The sequence below is a fragment of the Xiphophorus couchianus genome, chromosome 17 (assembly GCF_001444195.1).
Source record: "Xiphophorus couchianus chromosome 17, X_couchianus-1.0, whole genome shotgun sequence".
In the NCBI taxonomy this organism is placed as follows: Eukaryota; Metazoa; Chordata; class Actinopteri; order Cyprinodontiformes; family Poeciliidae; genus Xiphophorus; species Xiphophorus couchianus.
Window position 1 is genome coordinate 16,408,391 of NC_040244.1, and position 21,641 is coordinate 16,430,031.

The window sequence follows — 21,641 nt, forward strand, 5'->3', positions numbered from 1 at the left end:
GATTATTAAACTGTGAGTATGTTTCACCATTTCAATCATCTAATTTAATAAACACATCAAACGAACTGTTTTTGAACAACTCTGAAACCCGGAGAGCTTAGGAAATAGTACAGACTCTGTTCACAGCCACACCATGCTTGTGAAACTTTCATGAAATTCCACTTAACTCCGGGCACACAGGTGCTAATTGCAGGCTAAAGTTTACTTTGTTGTGCTATAACATCAGTTCAAGTTTATATGTGTGTTACTGTTATGTGCAGAACGTGTGGGAATTTATGACACCAGTCTTATAAAAATACGGACTCATTCTTGAATTGGCGGTTAAATGTCGGAACAAATGCTAAGGCCAACAAACCCGTCGTGAAAAACTTCCTGACCCGCTACTGCTGCCTTGCTGCCTATAGGGGGTGCTGTCACGGTTGTTAGAGACAGACTGCACCCGCTGCGCTGCTCACTGTCTGCGCCGTTTTTAAACGGCCTCACCACATCGTCGGAAGCGAAAACTTGCAAAAATACAGACGTGAGTAGGAAGATGCACATCCCTGGCAGAACAGCGACAGCGAGGATAAATACAAGGCAAATTTGAAAATGTAACATAATGTTATGATTCAGCTTCCTGTTGTGCTTTCAGTAGAATATTGTGGGTCGATTGTCTTGGACGTTGAGTTTAAATTATTACTATTACAAAAGTCTCAGCCAATTTTATGTTTAATAGATTAACTGTTATTTTGTGTGGTTATATGTGGTATTTATTTCTGATTTAGAGTAACAATGCAATATGCAGTGCCACGCATTGCATGATTTTTAAACGAGGCCAACTGGTTAAAAAAAAAAAGTTGACTAAATTGACTCAAGATTTTATTTTACTAAAATTTTATTAGAATTAGTTGACTAAAAATAAAACCATTCTAATCACTAAATTATGTCTAAAACTAAATGATATTTTAGTCAACAGGCCAAGGCTAAAACTAAATAAAAATTTGTTGTCAAAGTGAACACTGCATTAGTATCAGTGGCGTTTTGGGTTGGACCAAATTTTACACGACCTGTAACCATTTATCTTCATGGTGTTCACTTATTTATAAAAGCATGCCATGTGTAAAATGGTTAACATTGTTCCAACCACTATCAAACATTAATCCCCTCACTGTAATTTATCACTCAGCATCATGTCACATAAAAAAAGATCGTTTTAAAATACTATCTCGCGACAAACACGCAATCAGCCCATACTGATTTATTAGGGTTGTTCATGTGTGATAAGAAATTTACCCGAGAGTGCAGTCAAAATCGTGCAGAATCACTGTCTTATTAAAACTGTTACACAACCGTTTGATCAGAAAATCACATGAAGGAAAACAGATTTGACTCCTAAAAACAAATCAAATCACAACAGACAAAAAAAAGCAAGAAAGAAAAAAAAGCTCACGTTTCCCACGAAGCAGAGCCCAGCCTGTGCTGGATCCTCAGCAGAGCCGTGATGGATGCTGCCACCGCTTCCTTCAGCTGAGGTCATTCACACACTGCAATATTTGCATTTCACCCTTAATACAGTAAATGAATCATCCACAGGAAGTCTGACTAATCTCAACACTTTGATTCTTCATTAAACTTTGTACTCGTAGAATTGTTCTATTTTTATTATTTTTTCACTATTTCAGGATGACTCGGATTGAATGTTTTTTGTCTTTTCTGACTTTCTTTTGATCTTTTCTTCTCTTTTGTTTTTCTTCATTTCTAGTAGTGCCTGAAGAATTCCTTGGAACTTCACGTGTCTGCTCCTTCCTGTGAAAAACTACTTTACTTCCACTTTATAAAAACAATAATGTGTCCTGACCACATCCTCCATTGCTTGAAAGCACAGATATCAGTGGGAACAATGGTCAAAGGGTAATGCAGGCGTCCAGCAGTTGCATGAAGCAGGGACCTCATCATAATTGCTGTTAATAATTACAGTCCTGATAAGCAGCTGAGGTGGCATTTATTGATGGCAGAAGAGTCTGAGGTCGCAGTTGATCCCTGGGTGTTGGAACGAGAGCAACAGAGCAAGGAAGCTTATAACTGAGTGTATGAGGTATGTGGAATAATAGACCACTATGTGTTTAATGGGAATATAAAAAAATAAAATAAAAGTAATAATATATAGTTCTTTGGCAGTATTTCAAATGATTTACACGTGAAATTCAAAATTTGTTCTAGCCTAAGAGGTTTTATTGCAAAAATGAGTGTGAATTTTGTTAGTAAAAATATTTTTTAACATTTGTTTGGGACCTACACTGGATTAAAAGGTAAAGAAAATGTCATGCAGCTTGACTGATCAAAATAACAATGATTGTTTCAAAACAAGATGAAAATTTCAGCAGGAATTTCAATCTAATTAGATCTAATTTTAGTGATATTCAAAGAGCAAAAAGTCAGATTTATAGTAAATAAGATTTTTTTTATAAGAGTAAAAGTGAGCGATGGTATGAGGTAAAGTACCGTTATTCTAGGGAAGATTTCACATTTTAGTCTAAAAAAATGTGCTGTGAATTTCATCGTCTATATTCTACATTTAATCAACTAAAATGATAGAAACTAGCCTGGCAGAAACTAAAATGTCCCACTTGTAACTAGAACTACATGGTTCTGTCCCAAAAAAAAAAAATAAAATCATTGCTGACTCGGACTAAATACAAAGTTGCTGTAAAAAGTGAGCATTGGTTACAATTCCAGGCGCTCCTCTCTGATTGGGAGCTAAAACAGAGGCTGTCAAATCACATCGCCTGGTTTCTGAATCTGAGGATCTGGAGCTTCTGCTGCTCGCTGTTATTAATCTTTGAAAAGTGACGTTCAAAGGTAACACATGTTTTCTCCTCCTGACCTAATGTGATTATTAGGCCTTAGAGTCACATAGCAGGCAGCAGCGGTCCTCCAAACAGCAAAGGCAACATGATGCGAGCAGGAGCCAGCCATTATGTGGTGACCAGGCCATTGTACTCTGAGGACTCATTCAACGAGGAACATAAGAAGGTCTACAGGCATCACAAGACAATTCTGGACCACGTCAAGCAGTACTTCAGGTACAAAATACACACACCTTTGGTCTTAAAGAAACTATTTTTTTTTTAAACTATCAAATGTAGACAGTCAACAAAGGCACAACTGGGCACTGAAGTATAAATTTCCACTTCAGGAGTTCACAAAGTGTCACGTTTTTAAAAATCTCAAACTTAGTAAGTGGCTAATCCAGCTTTTTTGTACATTTGAGTTGATGACATCACAAAAGGCAAAACCAAAAAATATAGTCCAATTATCTACCGTTAGTAAATAACGTGGACAGAACATAAGTAAACAACCTTGAAGGACGAATTGAATTAAAAACATGGAGCATAGAACAAGAAGAAAAACAAACAAGTGTGAGAACTTCAAAGAGCTCTGATCAGGTCCCTTGTGTGATGTCATCAAAGACTTGGATGCTTAATTTTGGTTAGATGTATTTTGTATTGATAAAATAAACTTTTTCAGGAAAAGTAACCAAAGATAATTGAAAAACATTTTGATAATCTTTGTTAGGCGACAAACTATACCTAAATACAGTTTCACTAAAATCTGGATTGCAACTTTAACATTGGATTTTGGTCATTTCTGACTCTACCAAACTTTAGACTCTAACTTGAAAGCTTGAGCATTCAGTTGGGCTGAATATAAATGAGGAACAATTGGTTGCTGAAGAAGACAAAGTGAGGAAGTTTTACTGTCATGTTGTTGAACTTCAGCTCGACTTTTACATTTTAAACAGAGGTCTTTGTTCAGGTCAGGGTTTACGATGTTTAAGGCCCAAAACCCCTGGAGATCTACACGTATATAGAGCCTTTAAACCTTGTTTGGCTTCTAAAAAGCAGTTAAAGTTGAGTTTCTTACTTCAACCATCCAGCCAGGCTCCCAGGCAGCACCCATATTCTAAACATCACACATTTTATATTCAGTCAGGGTTCATTGTCTGACATCAATTTCCCCACTGTGGGACAATAAAGTGTATTTCTTTTCTATATTGGAAATGTAGGAAAAGTAAATATTTACTCACAAAGTCATAGATCTTCTGATCTATGACTTTAGTTAATCTTCTGATTAACAAACATGTCCCAGTTTATTGTATTGTAGGTGTAATTTTCCACTGACATACCCCTACATTAGATTCTCAAAACAAATTCTAAAAGATCAAAATTGTTCAGAATATATTTAAGTCTGAAGATGTTTTGGCAATTAAAAAAAACCCCCATTATATTTCATACTTTTTCCGTAATGCAGGTCAAGATTTACTTGATTTACTTTCACTCTAGTTGTATAATAAATCATTTGCCATTATTTGGATTTAGGACACGATGAATCTTTTCCACATTATATCCATTCATAATTGTTCAATAAATTTACATCAGATTCTGAAAACTTTCAGCTGTTAAAATGTTCATCTTCTGTAGACGAGAAAGTAATCACATCTTTATTTTTGCATATTAATGTAACAGACTTAATCTAAAACCAATTAAATTGCAATTTTGTCCAAAATATCTCATTATAACGTGAAAAAATGTATTCACTGTGATTGTACCTCCCCTAACTCAGCTAACCCCGGCCCACAACACAGCTACAGACGTTTTTGCCAGCATTACTCAAAAATGCAAGTAAAAAGATTTAATTATGGCTGGTATATATTGTAGCGTGTTGTAGCCACTTAGACATTAATTGGACCCGTCCAGGCAGTGACTGACTTGCCTGTGTTTCTGTTTCGTCCGGCCTCAGATGTGACTCCAAACGGGCCAAGAACGCAGCTCTCTCTCTGCTGCCGATCATCGGCTGGATGAAAATCTACAGATTCAAAGAGTGGCTGCTCAGTGACATCGTGTCTGGTGTCAGCACAGGACTGGTGGCTGTCCTGCAAGGTAAGACTCAACGGCGCGTTCACTGAGTCCCAAACAAACGCAGCAGAAGAAGATTTCATCCTGATTGCATAGCAGCAGGTTAGACTGAGGGCTGATGGGACTTTGCTACTCATGAACATAAAATGTGCATCAGTGAAAACATTTCCTTTGGTAATTAGTTTTCCTCTGAATGTGCACATGGAACAAACATACCCAGAAGTGGATTGATAAATGTTCAGCCACTCTGCTTATCCACATCTCTGAGTGGACAATGGCTAGTTGTCTTAATCTAAGGAATGTTGATGATCCTGATGTCATGCTGTTGTAATTCACCCAGCTGTTTGTCTCTTTTAGGTATCATCATTGGTTTATTCCCACCTAATATTTAGCCCAAATTTATGACCGATGCCTGCAAAGTTCAGGAATAACTTGGTCATTTTTGACCTTAAATAGCATTGCAAAATAGTTTTTAGTGATAATATGACTATAAAAAAAAGAGCAATGGGTATTAATATCAATAAACATAATCATTCAGACATGATTTGGAAGTGTTAGATGTTGTGAAGCAAAATATAAAAGTCCAAAGGTTTTTAATGATATTTGATAAGCTACAGATTGGATTGGTTTTATTGTTGATTATCATTTCAATTTGGAGAGACTCAGACGGAGATGAGAAGACAATTAGAAGAGTTTATTGACAAACAGAATTTAAAGTCTTTGGCGCTCGGGCCCCGGCTGGGGATAACGGTTATCGCAGCGTTAGCGATACGCTTCAGATGAGCATCCCCGATGCTCTTAGGAACGTCATCCCCCAGGGCCCGGCACTGGTGGTGGAGGTTGAAGAAGGGTGCGGGCCTCAGGACCGGGCGAATGGAGGAGAAGGGGTGGTGGTGGGTTGAGCTCGGCTGGAGAGCGAAGGACGCCATGAATGAAGGTCCTTATCAGCTGGGACTTGGTCGATGATTGGACGTGACGTGGCTTGGTCCGGCATTGATAGGTCGACGATTGTGGGCAGGTCGCTTCAATTAACGGGTCCCGGTGGGGATAAAAGAGTCTTCCAGTTTGAATTTACGCCTAGGCTTCATAATTGGTGTCGTGTTTGGAACGCTGCATTGGCAATAAAGGTTCTGATAGAATAGAAATAGAATAAAGGTTTCAACCTTCACCTCAGTGAGTGTTTACTCTTCTGTCCTCCTCTCTTGGGCAGTACCTCAAGGCTCTGCTCACAGGTCCATACTTTTCTCTCTGCATGCTGTTCTACAGCTATATGTCAAGGAAGCACTACGGCTACACAGATGACACCCATATTTATATATAATTAGTGTTATGCAAAATTCAATATAGGGTAGCTTTGATCTTTCTCAGTATTAATGATTATAAAAAATAAATAATTATTTTTAATGGTTCTCAAAAAGCTCCTACATTGAAACTGGGTCGTCTAGAGACATTCATAAAATCCTGTCTCAAAACATTTTGTGTAATATTCAACTGTGATGAACAAAAATGGTAAAAAAATAAAAATAAAAAAAGCAAAACATATTTCTTTAAACTTAGGTTTCCATCAAAGAAAAGAAAAGTTTCTCAATGACATTCATAAGTCATGAAATTATTTGTGTTGGATTAAACATATTTTCCTCTCAGTATTTTATCATATTACAAATTAGTAAGTCTCTTGTTACCTTTCCTATTTAATGTAATGTGTAATCAAAGCTTCTTCTTTTGCCATCTAATGTACTCTTCTGGTCACCAGCTGTCGTTTCTAATGAGCCTTTAAAATAAACGTAACCTGCTTTGACTAAAAGTCATTACCAACGTACCGTAACTCTGATAACGTTTGTCATTGTTGTGCTGCAGGTCTTGCCTACTGCTTGCTGGCCTCTCTGCCTCCCTGGTATGGACTCTTTGCTGCCTTCTTTCCAATCATCACCTACTTTTTCTTGGGCACCTCTCGTCACATCTCAGTGGGTAAGGCTGACATTCAGAAAACAAAATGTCTGTGAAAAAGTTCTCTACTTTGTGCTCTCAAAAAAACCATTCCATTTACTTCTCCCATTAGTTAAGTATTTTTGATGAGTTGTGAAAACAATTAACCATTTCATTGTACATCATTTTCCAGAATGCCATAGTGTTCTAATGGTATTTAAAGAGCTAAAATCTCCACCCCAAAAACCAATTAGTTGACCTGGGGCAAAATAAAATGCAGTGGTCTTCATCAGACGTCCCTAGAGGTCACCTGATGAAGACCAGACGATGTCAGATTTATCTCCCACAGCCTGGGAGTTTGAAAAGGTTTCATACTCTGATGTTCTGCAGCAGTTGATCCTCTAGCTTCTGATCAATGGAAGACTTTCCTGAAATGGGACGTCATACACAAAAGACATGATTTTGAATTTTGTCTCTTTTTTATTGCTGCTCTGTCTAAGGTTGCATTCATATCAGCCCATTCATATGTTTGGTCTGCTTTAATCCAACTCTACAATCTAAACAAAGGTGTGAGTCAAATTGCTAGCAGAAGAAATGCTTTGTGGTCAATGTGTAGACAAAAGAGAAATGCTACAACTTGTAAAATCTGACGCCACTCCCTTTATTTGTAATATTTTGTGAAGAAATAATTTGCTCTCAGTTTCTCCTTCAGAGGTTTTTGTATCATTTCCTTCAGTGGTTGTTGGTGCATCACCACCACAGGCGAGGGGTGAAACAGGTTTTTCAAAGGCTTTGGTTCATTTGACAGAGAGTCATGTCAGCTGAAAATGTAACAAAAATTGCAATTTTGACCCCAATCAAATCAAATCTACACCCTCATTTTGAACTGTTGGTGTGGCAGGAAACATGGAGGATGGGGAGAGATGATTAAAATATGTGAAAGTTAAGCACCCAAAGTTCTAGTCCTTCAGGATGACGAGTCTTTACCTTCTTCCTGTTGCTGATTGGCAAAGTTGCACAATGGTGTCGGAGCAGTTGATGTCTGGTAAAATGTTGACAGGGAAAAAATAAAAAAAGTTAAGATCATCTACAAGCCTATCAGTTCCATTCTGGGTACAGCCTAAAGCAGCTACAACAAAAGAACAAACTTCAGAAGCATAAAGAGAGAAACAGAAAGGTTAGGATCTAGCAGGAGCTGATGAACAGACCGCCTGCTTGGGCCAGGCCAACTACAAATAAGTCTTTATACATAATCTCAAGGCGAACACTCAAGCAATTGAACTATACATTCCACTATATTACTATTCTGCAGGTCCTTTTCCAGTCTTGTGTCTGATGATTGGCTCGGTGGTAACTAGGCTCATCCCAGACGAAGGGCCAGCTGCCAACATCACAGGGTTTACAAGTCTGACTGTAGATGAGCAGAGAGTGTTGGTGGCCTCCTCTGTGACCTTCCTCGTTGGCATCATGCAGGTCGGAAACCTTTTTAACCTTTCAGTTCATTACGTCAGTATCTACTGTACATGGAAAATAACAGACAGGAAAGATACAATGTTCTGCAGCCACGTTTTAGTCAGTAAACACATCCAAACCAAGGTTGTTGTTTTATTTCCCAACACATTTATTGCACTAGAAACGAGGTGTGATTCAGACTTGGCAAGAGAACTTGTCTCTGCCGAAAGAAGCTACTGAGCTGATCTGGGTAAGAGCTGATGATGGGAAGCCACAGTGGCAAAATGAAAGTTAAATGTTCATGTGACCTCAGCCGTATCTCACATGCCCATGGCAACTATCCATGAAACCCTCTATTGCAGTGGTCCCCAACCCCCGGGCCGCGGACCGGTACCGGTCCGTGGACCAATTGGTCCAGGGCCACGCAAGAAACAATTAAATGCTTCTGTTTTATGCATTGAGTCTGGAGGATCTTTTATTTTGAAAATCCTTTAACCGGATTCTGTCGGTTACATCTTGAGCGCCCAAGATTGAGCCCACAAGCAGCAGAATGATTTAGAAACAGCATCGGTGTCTGTGCACACGCACTCCTCCCCACCCCCTTGGTCCGCAGCAAATTTGCGAATTCTTGACCGGTCCGCGGTACTAAAAAGGTTGGGGACCACTGCTCTATTGCCTCAAATGGATTAGCAAGGCCTAGCTACGCAGTTGAGATGGTAGCAATATACTGAGATAGGTACCATATTTTCCGCACTATAAGGGGCACCTAAAAACCTTCAATTTTCTCAAACGCCGACAGTGCGCCTTATAATCCGGTGCGCCTTATATATGGACCAATATTGAGCCACAACAGGTCTCGCAACTACGGTAAGCAGCCGCTGACTTCATTTTCCCCCGTAGAAGCGGGGATGCTCATCTGAAGCGTATCGCTAACGCTGCGATAACCGTTATCCCCAGCCGGGGCCCGAGCGCCAAAGACTTTAAATTCTGTTTGTCAATAAACTCTTCTAATTGTCTTCTAAGTGACTTCATTTTCCCTTTAGCGCAGTTCCATCTAATGGATGCATAACGTAACCCCAGCCTCTACTGTAGCGTCTATTCTATGCGGTGTATAAAGCCACAGTGGCAAAATGAAAGTTAAATGTTCATGTGACCTCAGCTGTATCTCACATGCCCATGGCAACTATCCATGAAACCCTCTATTGCCTTGAATGGATTAGCATGGCCTAGCTAGGCAATTGAGATGGTAGCAATATACTGAGATAGGTACTTGTGTAATTAACCAATTGACCTCGAGTCTCTGCCAAAGGTCACTTGTGTTGGCAGTGCTGCTGCAGATCTGCTGGAGTTTGTAGACACAGTCCTCTCTTAGTTTTACTGACAATAGTCTGAAACTGGAAAATATTGAATAAGCAGCTGCAAAAATGCCATGTTGGTGTCAATGGTTAAGGAGAATAAGGTGACAGTGGCTTAATGGACATAACAGGTCAAGTTAAGTTAATTTGTGTGGCACATTTCAGCAACAAGGCAGTAGAAAGTTCTCCACACCTTCAAGTGTAACCTTGAGGCAGATGGGCTGTAGAACCAGAAAACCACAAACCGGGGCTACAATTTCCATAGGTTGTTCAAAATTGGACTATAACATATTCAAAAATGTATTCCTGGTCCAAAGAGCCTTGGTTTCCATTAAGAGGCTCATTGTCTCTTAATGAACCATCAGTCTCTTTTTCATGTTGTTTGTTTGACATAAACAACATGAAAACATGTCTTACACAGCACTAACAAGTGGCCAGTTAGAGTATTTTTCTTATAGGAGACAATGAAATGAAAATTACTTTAAATTATTGGTGAAATTCTGTACAAAGACTCCCTCTCAGAATTCCCCCACTCAGCTCCTTCAGACTAGCCAGCAGCAATTAGCCAACACCTAATAGAACTGCAGAACTATTGAGCTCATTATAGGAGCTACTACTCAGTTCAACACTGATAAAAACTTTGCTAAAGGGTTAATAGAGGAGCCATGTTGTGATGACATCCTGAAGGCGGAGCTTCAGAAAAGAGCAGGATATTTTAAAGAGACAGAGGCAAAATTTCATAAAATGGCACCATGTGTATGGAAAATATACAATACTGCCCCTTTAAGGGTCCATTCACTATAAACACTTTAGTAACTGTATGAGCAAGTAAACATGAACTCGTTTCATTTTTCAACAGAATTAATTTGTGTATGTAATTCTGTTTGTTCTGTACAGAGACATGCCTTAAAATTAAAGTCGTGTGGTGAAATGTGGAAAATGAGACATTCAGAATATTTCTAACATCTTTAATGTTCTAAGCAAATTCAATTGGATTTCTTTTGTTTTTCCAGCTGGCAATGGGAGTCCTACAGGTGGGCTTCGTGGTCATGTACCTGTCTGACACCCTGGTCTCCGGGTTCACCACAGCTGCTGCCATCCATATCCTTGTATCTCAGTTAAAGTTTGTGTTGGGGCTCCAGGTTCCTGGCATCAGTGGACCCCTCTCCCTTATATATGTAATTACAAATTGTTCCGTCGTTTTCTCACCTTAACGTTGGAAAGGGAGCGACGAGGCGGTGTATCCCTTAAACTCCTGTTGTGTTTTTCAGACTCTGGAGATCATCTTCAAGAAGATCACGTCCAGCAACGTGTGTGACATTGTGATCTCCCTCGTGATCATGGTGGTGGTGTTTCTTGTGAAAGAGCTGAATGACAGATACAAATCTAAACTGCCCGTTCCCATCCCGATAGAGGTTGTCATGGTGAGCAAGCGTTATGAAACATCTTCCTTAGTTATAACCGTTTTCTTATCTGACAGATGCAGTGATAGCACAGGTTTAGGTTAAGATTAATTTTATAACTGTAAATACCTTTAAAGTGATATAAGGTCACAAGGTTTCTGATGAGGTATTACAATTGGACATTACAAAACTAATTGGGTATTACTAACTAAGTAATACCCAAAAATTGGGTATTACAAAACTAAAACAGAAGCACATAATTGGACACCTTTATTTGTCCCTCAGTAGGGGAATAAATAAAGAATTATTAACTGTATTACTGTAAATCTAATAACACCAATTATGTGTATCGTCTAGTTTTGACCCCCATGTTCCTTGTGTTCTCCCTAGACTGTTATTACTTGTGGAGTTTCTTATGCGTTTGACTTCAAGACCAGATTTGGCATTGACATTGTTGGAAAAATTCCCAGAGGGTGAGTAGAACTTGTTCTATCTTGCATTTACTTTGATTGGCTAAAAAATTGGCAGAATACTTTGTAGGCAAGTGCTTTTGTTTTAATACTAATAGTATATGGATTATATTTGACTGACGGATTGTGTGCTGCTTCAGATACGAGCCTCCAGTCGCCCCAAACCTTCAGGTCTTCCAGCACACGGCGATGGAAGCTTTCCCAATGGCTATAGTGGGTTTTGCTGTGGCCTTCTCTGTGGCAAAAGTCTATTCTATAAAACACGATTACACAATAGATGGAAACCAGGTACGCTGCAACACTGACCAGGTAAACGGTCTAGTATGCTTGTGATGAGTACCTCTGTACCAAGGCACGTTTTCTCTCGGACCTGGCTGCAGGAGCTGATCGCCTTCGGAGTTAGCAATATCTTTGGAGCGTCCTTCAAGGCCTTTGCAGCGAGTACAGCGCTTTCCAGGAGTGCGGTGCAAGAAAGTACAGGAGGAAAAACTCAGGTAAAATGAGCAGTTGTGTTGATTAATATTTATAGCAGTTGATAAAGGGGTTTATTTTTAGACAACCTGATAAAGTGGATTTAAGTACAACTATACAGCCCTCTTGCATCTCCAAAACAGAACTCTGTGAAATCAGAGTGATTGTGAAAGTCTCATTTTTTCCACATAAAATCAGTGCATGTTTTACTCTTAGGGCTTTAACTACAATATAGTAATCTAGTTGTATAAATACTATTCCAAGGACATTCTACAAGTCCATCTGCATTTACTTCTCTCACAATAACATATTATTTAGCCCTTCAAAGTCACATAAAAACAACTGTCAAGAAAACTGGTGTGAGGTTTGAGATCTATCCAGGTACACGCAGAAAAAGGTGCATGAAGGCCTGAAGGAAACAAAGCAATCTTGTGTTTTGATTTATAATGATTGAGTGTTTTGATAATGATTAAGTTGGACATGTATGAATACAATAGGTAAAATGACTGTATGTAAGTAATCACTGAATGATTCTGAAGTGTACGAATCATGATCTGTAATAACATGACAACAAGGAAATGATTAAGGTTTGATGATTTATAATAAGTGAAAGAGGTGATTAATGCTTATGATTAATGCTTAATGGAAATCAGCACATAGGTTTTAATATTTGACTGTGTTTAAAAGTTAATCAGAGAAAAGCACATAGTTTTAATGAAAAAAGGAGAAGGGGAACTTGTGAGTTCCTGCTGTCGCAAGCAGTTCTGAACAGATGGCCAGACGCACAGGATGGGTGGAGCGGTATGGTTGGCTAAGATCAACACGCTGAGGAAAGGACGGGACTTTCTATCCCAGCCAGCAGACAGGAGGGGCCGACGGGGGTTTCCGTGAAATCAGCAGATGTTCAGGAAACCACGTAAACTAACACTCCCCATACACATACATGGCGGAGAACTGTATAAAAGCAGACGGAAAAGGAGAAGTTCTTGTTCTTTGTCTGCGGCACCGAAGTAGGGCTAACACGAAGAAGCAGATCGAGGAAACAACAGCGGACCACACCCTGGAGCCACGGGAAAAGCTGAAGCATCGTGCCGCCAAAGGGAGACAAGTTCCAATCGTCCAACCCGGGTTCCTGATTCGATCGTCGGTCTTACCTCAACCCAAACATTGCAACAGACTTGGAGAAAAGACAAAGGTCCCGGAGGGATAAAGAGTTGGGTTTTCAAAAGCAATTGAGCCCTCTCTACTTTGCTTCTATTCTAAAGAGGATTTTTCCACAAAGGATAAAGACTCAGACCAAGGTTTTCGGACGTTCCTGTTGCTAAAGATCCACCACCAACTGGGTATGAGTTGAACTCGCTTCCTAAAAGGCTATCTCAGAATCTGCGACATAGGTTAGGGAAAGAGACAGGAGGGTATGATTGTACATGTTGATCTTATTACACTGCTCTTGAATTATATACAATTGATTATTGATTTATATGTCACATATCCCTGCTTAAGCTTGCTCAATAAATTCTTACTCTAAAATTCTAATGAGGTTGGTGGACATTGGAATTAATTGAGTCATTTAATCATTTTTCAGTTCTTTTAATAAAGGTAAAACTAAGGTACATGGTTCTAGTAAAAAGGAGGCTTCATAATTTCCTTTGGCGAGAGTAAAATAATGACCCAGGGACTTACATCCAAGTCACTAAATTTAATCTAGCCGGTTCCAAGAGCAAGTTATATTTTAGAAAGTGAGCTACCGTTAACAGGAGTGGTTATTGGAATTATGCAGCTGTGAGGGCTACTCAGCTGACTGTTTCTTAACTGAAAAGGGTCGTAACTTCTGGATTGGAGGTAGTTAGAGCTAGACGAATCGCTTTCGATACCAGTTTGAATAGATTATCTCTTATAGATCTCATTTAGGGTAATACCCAGGTCTTAGAGATTTTCCGGACCTGTTAGACAGAGAACTGGTCAGTAGTCAGTCCCGGAGGGTTGTGATGAAGTGGGCGGGGCTAGCTATTGCAGGATAACGGACACAACGCTACACAATTGATACAGGAAAAATATTTCTTCTCTAGCTAATTGTCAGTAAAGGAATACATTTTCACTGCTGACTCTCTGTTGTTGCCATGACATCACCAGTGTTGTCACCTAATCTATTAGGTTATGATTGTTGTTTCCGTTACATATAATAATCCAATTGTTTCATAATCCGGGGGTATCTATTTCACATATTTCAATTAAAAATGGTGACAGGCTTCAAGACAATGTCGATATGGACACAATGTAAACAGATGGTAGTCATGGTTACGTGTTTTAGAATTGCCACATCCAGGTTGAAAATCAATGCAAACACCTGCTGGGATTAATATCCTTTGAATTCTGTCAAGTCTTTTTGTTTTTCTGTTGCTAGATTATGATGTTTTGTCCTTTTAAGAAATATTTAAGTCACTTGAAATCATTTACAAATCCTTTCAAATATACTTCTGATTGTTTTAGTTGTGTGGATTTCCCAGTCTGATGGTCTTTCTGTATTTTTTCAGATCGCTGGTTTACTGTCAGCTATTATAGTGATGATTGTCACTTTGGCTATTGGATTTCTTCTCGAGCCTTTACCAAAGGTAAGAGAACTACAGTCTGCTAAAGAGCAACACTGCCAAAGAATCAGGCCTCTGAAAGGAACTCTTGTCCTGGTGTTTTGACAGTCTGTGCTGGGGGCCGTGGTCATCATCAACCTGAAGGGTATGCTGATGCAGTTCAATGAAATTCCTTACCTCTGGAGGAGAGACAGGCCAGATTGTGTAAGATATTGAACAATTGAGTTATTTTAGAAAAATGTTCACAGTCTTACCAACTGAGTTGATAAAGATCATTTAACAAAAACAAGTATTTCTTCTTGGCATGTATAGGTGGTGTGGATGATGACCTGCGGAGCATCCATCCTCCTGGGGCTGGATCTTGGATTGGCTGTTGGTCTTGGTGTGGAGTTGATCTGCGTCGTCCTCCGGGTTCAGTTGTTAGTATCTTGGCAGGGTCTACTTCCTGATGCCACAAAAAATCTGAATTACAACTGACAAATAAATACTACGATGCTCTAATATCTAATATAGCCTGTTGTAGGAATTTCAGCCTGCCAGCTGTTAATCCCAGCGGTCTGCAGTCTTTTGTTTTAGCATGCTAACACAAAGCATGCTAACATATGGGTAGTGAGATGGCGATTTTGGCATCTCTCTACCCAATGTTTCCCAATCATGTCAAAATTGGTATAAGCATGAACAAATAATGTTTTGAGTAAGTAGCATAGCAAGTGAAGCAGTTATGCTAGCACAGTTGCTAGCAAGCAGATTTAGGAAGTACCAAAGTTAAACTTTTATTGTGTTTCTTTTTTTCAGCCCTCGCTGCAGTGTGCTAGCCAACATTGAGGGGACAGATATTTACAAAGACAGGAAGGACTACATCTGTGTAAGTTAGTCACATTTAGCCTTCCTTATATCTTTCAGGCAGCAAGCTATAACAAGTAGCATGAGATTTTGACACAAAACGTTAAACTTTAGCTATGTTGTCACATTTTCACGTTTTACAACCAAGAACACATTATATGTATCATTTTCTTTCTACGTTAGAATTAAACAACTTTGTGTCTGTCAGATAAAATCCATGTGAACTACGTTGCTTGGTGGTTTGAAGTGACAAAATGCATTAAATTTCAAAAGGGATGGAAGCTATTGCACAAAGCTGCCCCTCTTCTGGTCATTGGGTGTCTGTATTCTCTACCACACATTTACAATAACTTGTGCTTGGTGATCCTGATGTTCCACAGATAAATGAACCAGAGGGGGTGAAGATCTTCAGAATCCCATCCCCAATCTTCTTCGCCAACATGGACTTCTTTAGGAACAAGCTAGTGGAATCTGTAAGTTTCACCACAGCGTACACGCTTCTCTTAAAAAGATGCATGCACGTTTATCTTGTAAATTTGATCCTTGTGTTTTCAGCTTGGCTTCAATCCTCTGAGAGTGTTGAAAAAAAGAAACAAAGCTCTGAGTAGGATCCGGAAACTTCTGAAGAAAGGCGACCTGCAGTGGATGTCGGTGAGTATTATTTGTTCCGCGACAACAACAGCATGCGGCTTTCACTCAGATAAACCGTTCCTCAGCACAATAAAAGGTCGAGCAACTCAGCATCTGCGCTGATATCGTCACCTTGTCTTGCTTTGACGTAACTCTGTGAATTTTCAACAGTGAAACACACCCAGCCTGTCGCTTTGGTGCATCTATCAAATTCTCATCGTCAGTTTCAAAATAGGAAGTGCATCTTCAAATAGTTTGTACAAATAGCTTAAAGCAAAAAAAAAAACCACTGTAATTTGTTGACAGACCATGTCATTGCATTGCAGAAAGGAAAAGACGGCACTGTAGAACTTGTGCAGGATTGTATATTGTCATCTTTTTTTTTTTTCTAATTGGAATGTATAGAATATGTTTTACATATTAATGACAACTTGTTCACGCATGTTCATGTTAAAATTTATACAACAAACTGACTGATTGTATTTAAATGGAACATATCATATTAGATGTAGATAAATGTTCATTTCCATCCATAGTGCCATAAAATAAACAAGACAAGATACAAACATTCATCCAATTTCATACATAAAATTAAGAAATACAGTTAAAACGAATGAAAACTATACATAGCATAGCACAGCTTATGGATAAATGTTGTGGCAGTAGAGACAATTCAACAGAAACCAATACAGTTTGATCAACATGACATAAGCAACTGATAATGTAGGAAAAAGCAGAGAATTATTTATAATCGCCAGCATGTAAACAAATCTAACGTCTGTATAAAACGAGTCATCCTCATTTGGAAAAACCCCGATTGAACTGAGGGCAGATATGCTTTCTAGTAAACAGTGATAGGTTTATTTCCTTCTATCAAGATTAAACGGTGTGAATCGGACACAAACAAGCCTGTGATCCTGACAGTACTAGTGATTTTGTATTATATAGATTAAGATTTATAATGGTCTGATTGGGATTATCTTCCTCTATCTATGCCAGTAACCAATAAAAAAACACGAGGTGAATTGTCCATGATCACTTGTTATTTTGCTCTTCCACAACATCCAAGACCAGGATGTAGTTTTACCTCTGTGATTAATAATGAATGAAATATGCAGAAAGAACCATGAGTCAAACAGATATCATTCCTCATATTGACATAAACTAAAACAATATGTCTGTAATAACATTCTGATTGTTGAATCCAGCACTGAATGGTCATTAACAGACTCTTTTGTTACATTTCAAACTATTCATATTATTCACATTTTAAAGTCGTGAAAAATGAGGACACTATGAGTGTGTCTGACATGGACATTTAGTATCACTTTGAACGATACTTTGTTTTACTTTGCTTTGTAGTTTGCACTGTAAAAAAAAAATCAGGCAGACAGACTAACAATTATTGAAAATGCAGTCAGTCTTCCACAACTTGAGAACTTTCAAAATAATATCCCAAAACATTTCCAACATTCTGTTCTTCATTTGCATGTAAATACCAGTCAATAGCAGGCCAAGCAGCATTTTTTCTAGATATGCTACAAAAAGTCTTTGTTTTGGCAGGTTTCCCATGAATGAATTCATTATGTTCCACAAAAAAAATCCATGAATACTGAACTGGGAATAGATGGTGGTCCACTGTATGTAGGAAAAATCCTTGTGTCATTTGAACTGTTGTTTTGTTATCATTCCACTATGACAAAATGCCTTAAAAGCATTTGGCACCAAAGCTACCAGTAAAGACCCAGTAAGAAGGAATCTTTCTGTCGTTTTTCTCAATGTTTAAAATCTTCCTAATTAAGAATAAATCTATGTTTTCCTGCTGCAGAAAGGGTTCATGAACACAACAAACAGCTCCCTTACCGACCCGTTAGAAGACAGCGACAATGAGGAGCTGGACAAACCCATCGACTTCAAGGACCTTCCCATCCGCATCGACTGGAACGCCGAACTTCCTGCCAACATGGTGGTTCCCAGGGTGGACATCCACAGCCTGGTGCTGGACTTCGCTGCCGTCTCCTTTCTGGACATATCTGGGCTGAAGGGACTCAAAACCGTGAGGGAATCTGTTTCCACTGATCCAAATATCTTCTTATTGCTCCCACTTTTTCCCCTACCACCTTCGTCTCCTCTGTTTCTTTTACAGTTGCTGAAAGAACTGGTCCGTGTTGAAGTTGAGGTCTACATCGTAGCTTGCGATCGTAAGTGTGAAACTCCGGTTCCGACAAGTTACAACACCGTTAGCAGCATCATCTTTAAAAAGTCCATTTTCTCTGGTTCATCAATCGAAGAAACACAAGAAAAGAGACAGCAAAAGGCTTGATACTGGGTCAAAGTTCACCGTCCAGCTAAACAATGACACTAACAGACTGCCAGAGCTAAAACAGAATGGCTTAGATGTGTTAGAATGGTCCAGTCAAAGTCCAGATGTAAATCTGAATGAGAATCTGCAGGAAGTTCTTATTTTCACAGATTCTCTCCATCCAATCTGACTGAGTCAAGTTGTTTTACCAAGAAGAATGAGCAAAAATTGTAGACTTCCAGTGGCGTCTTTCATTTGCATTTAAGTTGACAGTCCGATACGAATATTGGAAGTTGAGTTTAAAGCTTCACACCAAGACTAAAACTAGCTGATTTTGAAAAAACAAAAACTAAAGCTCTCACATCAAGAGAACAGGAAGTTTTGATGTAACTCTCATTTCTTCTGAACCACAGCGTACATCCTGGAGAAACTCCACAGCTGTTGCTTCTTTGATGAGGAGGTTCAGCCCTCCATGTTCTTCCTAACGCTGCACGACGCCATGCTGCACATTTTAGAGAAACATCCAGAGACGACAGTAAGGAAAGCAGACCAGGTAAAAACCTTCTCATCAGATCACATCACAGTATGAAAGACTGACAACCGTTTTCTAGTTGTCTGACGTTAAATCAGACTAAACGCTTCCTGTTTTAGCTCAGTTAGGATTACCAACAGCACTCTCCATGCTAAACAAATGTTGCAATTTTTCTTCTCTTTTTCTTTCTTACACTCTTCAAACTCTGAAGTTTAGTATTTAGGTTGAATTGCATTAACTTTATGCCGTAGATTCAACGTTTCAGGCATGAATCCATAAACTTCTCTGTATTTTATTTTAAGTTCTGGAACTAAAATCTACACTCTGTGATGGTCACTCCAGAAACCCTGACGTTGCTGTTCTTGCGTCACTCATAACTAATCTGCTGTTATACTTAGGATCATTGTCTATTTGGAAAACCAACTTTCACCCACAGTTTAACTTCCTGGGCTGGCTGATGTTTGAATTATTGCATCAGTATTCAATCATCAGACAGAAGTCTCTAATCTGGCTCTTTATACTGAAACCGGTTTTGGAGTGATGGCTTCTTCTTCTTCTTTTTGGAGTCTTTCAGCCCATTTTAGTCCAGAATGTGGATTCTGAGGCTGTCTCTCCAGATTGACAATGTTTGTTGTTGCTGTTGATGCAAGTGGAGCCTTTTACACCCAAACACGTTCACCTCTGGGTCACAGAACCCGTCTCTTTCCGGACCAGCACAATGCTGGACATTCTGTGATTGTTACAACGCGCAATCACCTCATGGAGGAAGTCCACAATTCTCTTCCTGGTTTCTTTCCACTTCCCGGATGCTCATGTCCACAAGACAAACTACAAACGTCTAAGACAGAATTTAGCAAATAGAACTAACTGCAGTAATCCTAAGTGACCTAAAACTGGAAATGTCTTATGTCAGAAACAAATTGAGAAATGTTTGTATTTTTATACAGCATGATTGATTCCACCTGTACAATCAAAATGTACAAAACCTGAATATGTTCATGTTTCCCTACAGATACTAACAACAGTGACAGTCTATCATCCGAGCCGCAGTCTGAGGAGCAGAGATAAAAATGTAAGCTGATTTTGTTCTTTTCCAGCTGAAGCTTCCTGCTGTTGTAATTGTCCTGTACAGTCGGGTCATTGTCACTCGGTGCACTCAGTGTTTGAGTTTTGGGAAATATTTAACTTGTTTTATTTCATTCAGCTGTATGTAGGTCAAGAACAAAACACATAAAGCGCCACTCCAAAGAAATAAAACATGCCGGCTTTATAAGCTCATGCTTCAGTCTGTATGCAGAACATGAGCCTCATTCTGAGCTACAGGCAAAGCAGCAAATCATCTTAATGTAAAAGGGAAGTGATAATCTGTTAGGTTAGTTTTTACATAGAAACTTTAAATAGTGGTCAGCTCTGTTTATCTGTTTGTCACATAAAACCTCCATAAAGACGCAAAATGTGAAAAATACATGTGAAACTCCTGTCTTGCAGGGTCCAGTGCCAGCTGGAGAGACCAAGTTCTAACCGGGACAAAAGATGAAATCAATAAACGAAACGGCAAAAAGAAAAGAAGACTATATATTTTATACATCGCTTTATTTATTATGCATAATTAATATATGTTTTAGAGATTACGGTTTAAATGATTGCAAAATCATTGCGAAGAGGTAAATCCATATTGCATTGGGTGATAAAGAAATGTAATACAATCCCAGATTAACAACACATGATAAATTCTAACTGAAAAACTAAACGCAAGAGTGAAAATATGGAATCTACCTCATGGTGGCGCTAGCAGGAACAACTCCTACTGTCTTCGTCTCACATCATTCTGAATGTCTGATTGATGCACATTTCTCCTAATGCCACATCAGTTAATATCGATCAGGTTTAGATTTGAACTTTGACTGGGCCATTCTGTTGTCTTTCAGCCATTTGAGCTGATTTAAGTCAAGCTTTATCTCCTGGCTTCACATTCAGCCGCCATCAGATACAAATGAGGTTGATGGAAAGGTGCAGTTTGTTTTGCTGCCAAACATCCAAACATGGATCTGTGTGTTACAGTCAAACAACAAATGGGAAACAGACCCAATTCAAGTTCAAGTCCATGGAGTCCAGATTCACTTTGGGAGGAACTTACAGGGACAGATTTAAATCTGTTCCACTTCTTAGTCATCTTTCAGACAAAAATGTTTGTACACATGGCTCTATAACTCTTCCCAGATTGATGGGCAGCAGCAGTTGTTTCCCTGAGGTCATCGGTGATGTCTTGGCATTGTGTTAACACACACCTGGATGCTCCAGGACAGCAAACATCCACTACTCAAATTCAAATTTAAAAATACTTTATTGATCCCAAAGGGAATATAAATGTCATATTAATTAGAAATTTGCGGGCGTTATTGTACAGTGATGGCTGTGGGCAGGACTCCTGCTTTTATCAGGTTTTGACACTGATATTGATCAGTTATGTAATGAATTTTTGTAAAACACTTTATATATCATGTCTGTTGTTTATCTAAGCTTGTATTTACCAAATTTTAAGTTTTTTTATATAAAAGAAATTTTTTTATGTGATTGTTTTTGTGTGAGAAACATTATAGGACCTAGATGAGGTGCAGATATAAATATATCTATTCCATGTAGACTCTTTTTATTATGAATTTAAGAGTTTTTTTTATATTGTTGTACATGGAAAATATTGTTATACCATTCAATCAAATGTACGGTTTTATTACAAAAGCCATATTCTCTTTTTTTATACTGTAAACACTTCA

At 38.8% G+C, this 21,641-nt stretch overlaps 1 protein-coding gene across 1 annotated transcript; it reads left to right on the forward strand.

The window, feature by feature from the left end:
• Window positions 1–1,988: 1,988 nt before the first annotated feature.
• Window positions 1,989–20,433, forward strand: LOC114160895 (chloride anion exchanger). Its single transcript, XM_028043810.1, has 21 exons — window positions 1,989–2,074; window positions 2,880–3,062; window positions 4,780–4,919; window positions 6,753–6,863; window positions 8,134–8,294; window positions 10,642–10,806; window positions 10,900–11,052; window positions 11,422–11,504; window positions 11,642–11,789; window positions 11,882–11,995; window positions 14,507–14,584; window positions 14,669–14,764; window positions 14,873–14,979; window positions 15,356–15,425; window positions 15,784–15,876; window positions 15,959–16,054; window positions 17,862–18,089; window positions 18,180–18,234; window positions 18,749–18,888; window positions 19,880–19,939; window positions 20,356–20,433. The coding sequence occupies exons 2-21, from the start codon at window positions 2,932–2,934 to the stop codon at window positions 20,386–20,388; spliced, it is 2,262 nt and encodes a 753-aa protein (XP_027899611.1). The 5' UTR covers window positions 1,989–2,074; window positions 2,880–2,931; the 3' UTR covers window positions 20,389–20,433.
• The last annotated feature ends 1,208 nt before the right edge of the window (window positions 20,434–21,641 follow it).

Coding starts and splice junctions, on each gene's coding strand:
- LOC114160895 (XM_028043810.1), top strand. CDS start 2,932: ATGATGCGAGCAGGAGCCAGCCATTATGTGGTGACCAGGCCATTGTAC. Junction 11,053..11,421: donor TCCCGATAGAGGTTGTCATG/GTGAGCAAGCGT, acceptor TGTTCTCCCTAG/ACTGTTATTACTTGTGGAGT. Junction 14,980..15,355: donor GTCGTCCTCCGGGTTCAGTT/GTTAGTATCTTG, acceptor TCTTTTTTTCAG/CCCTCGCTGCAGTGTGCTAG.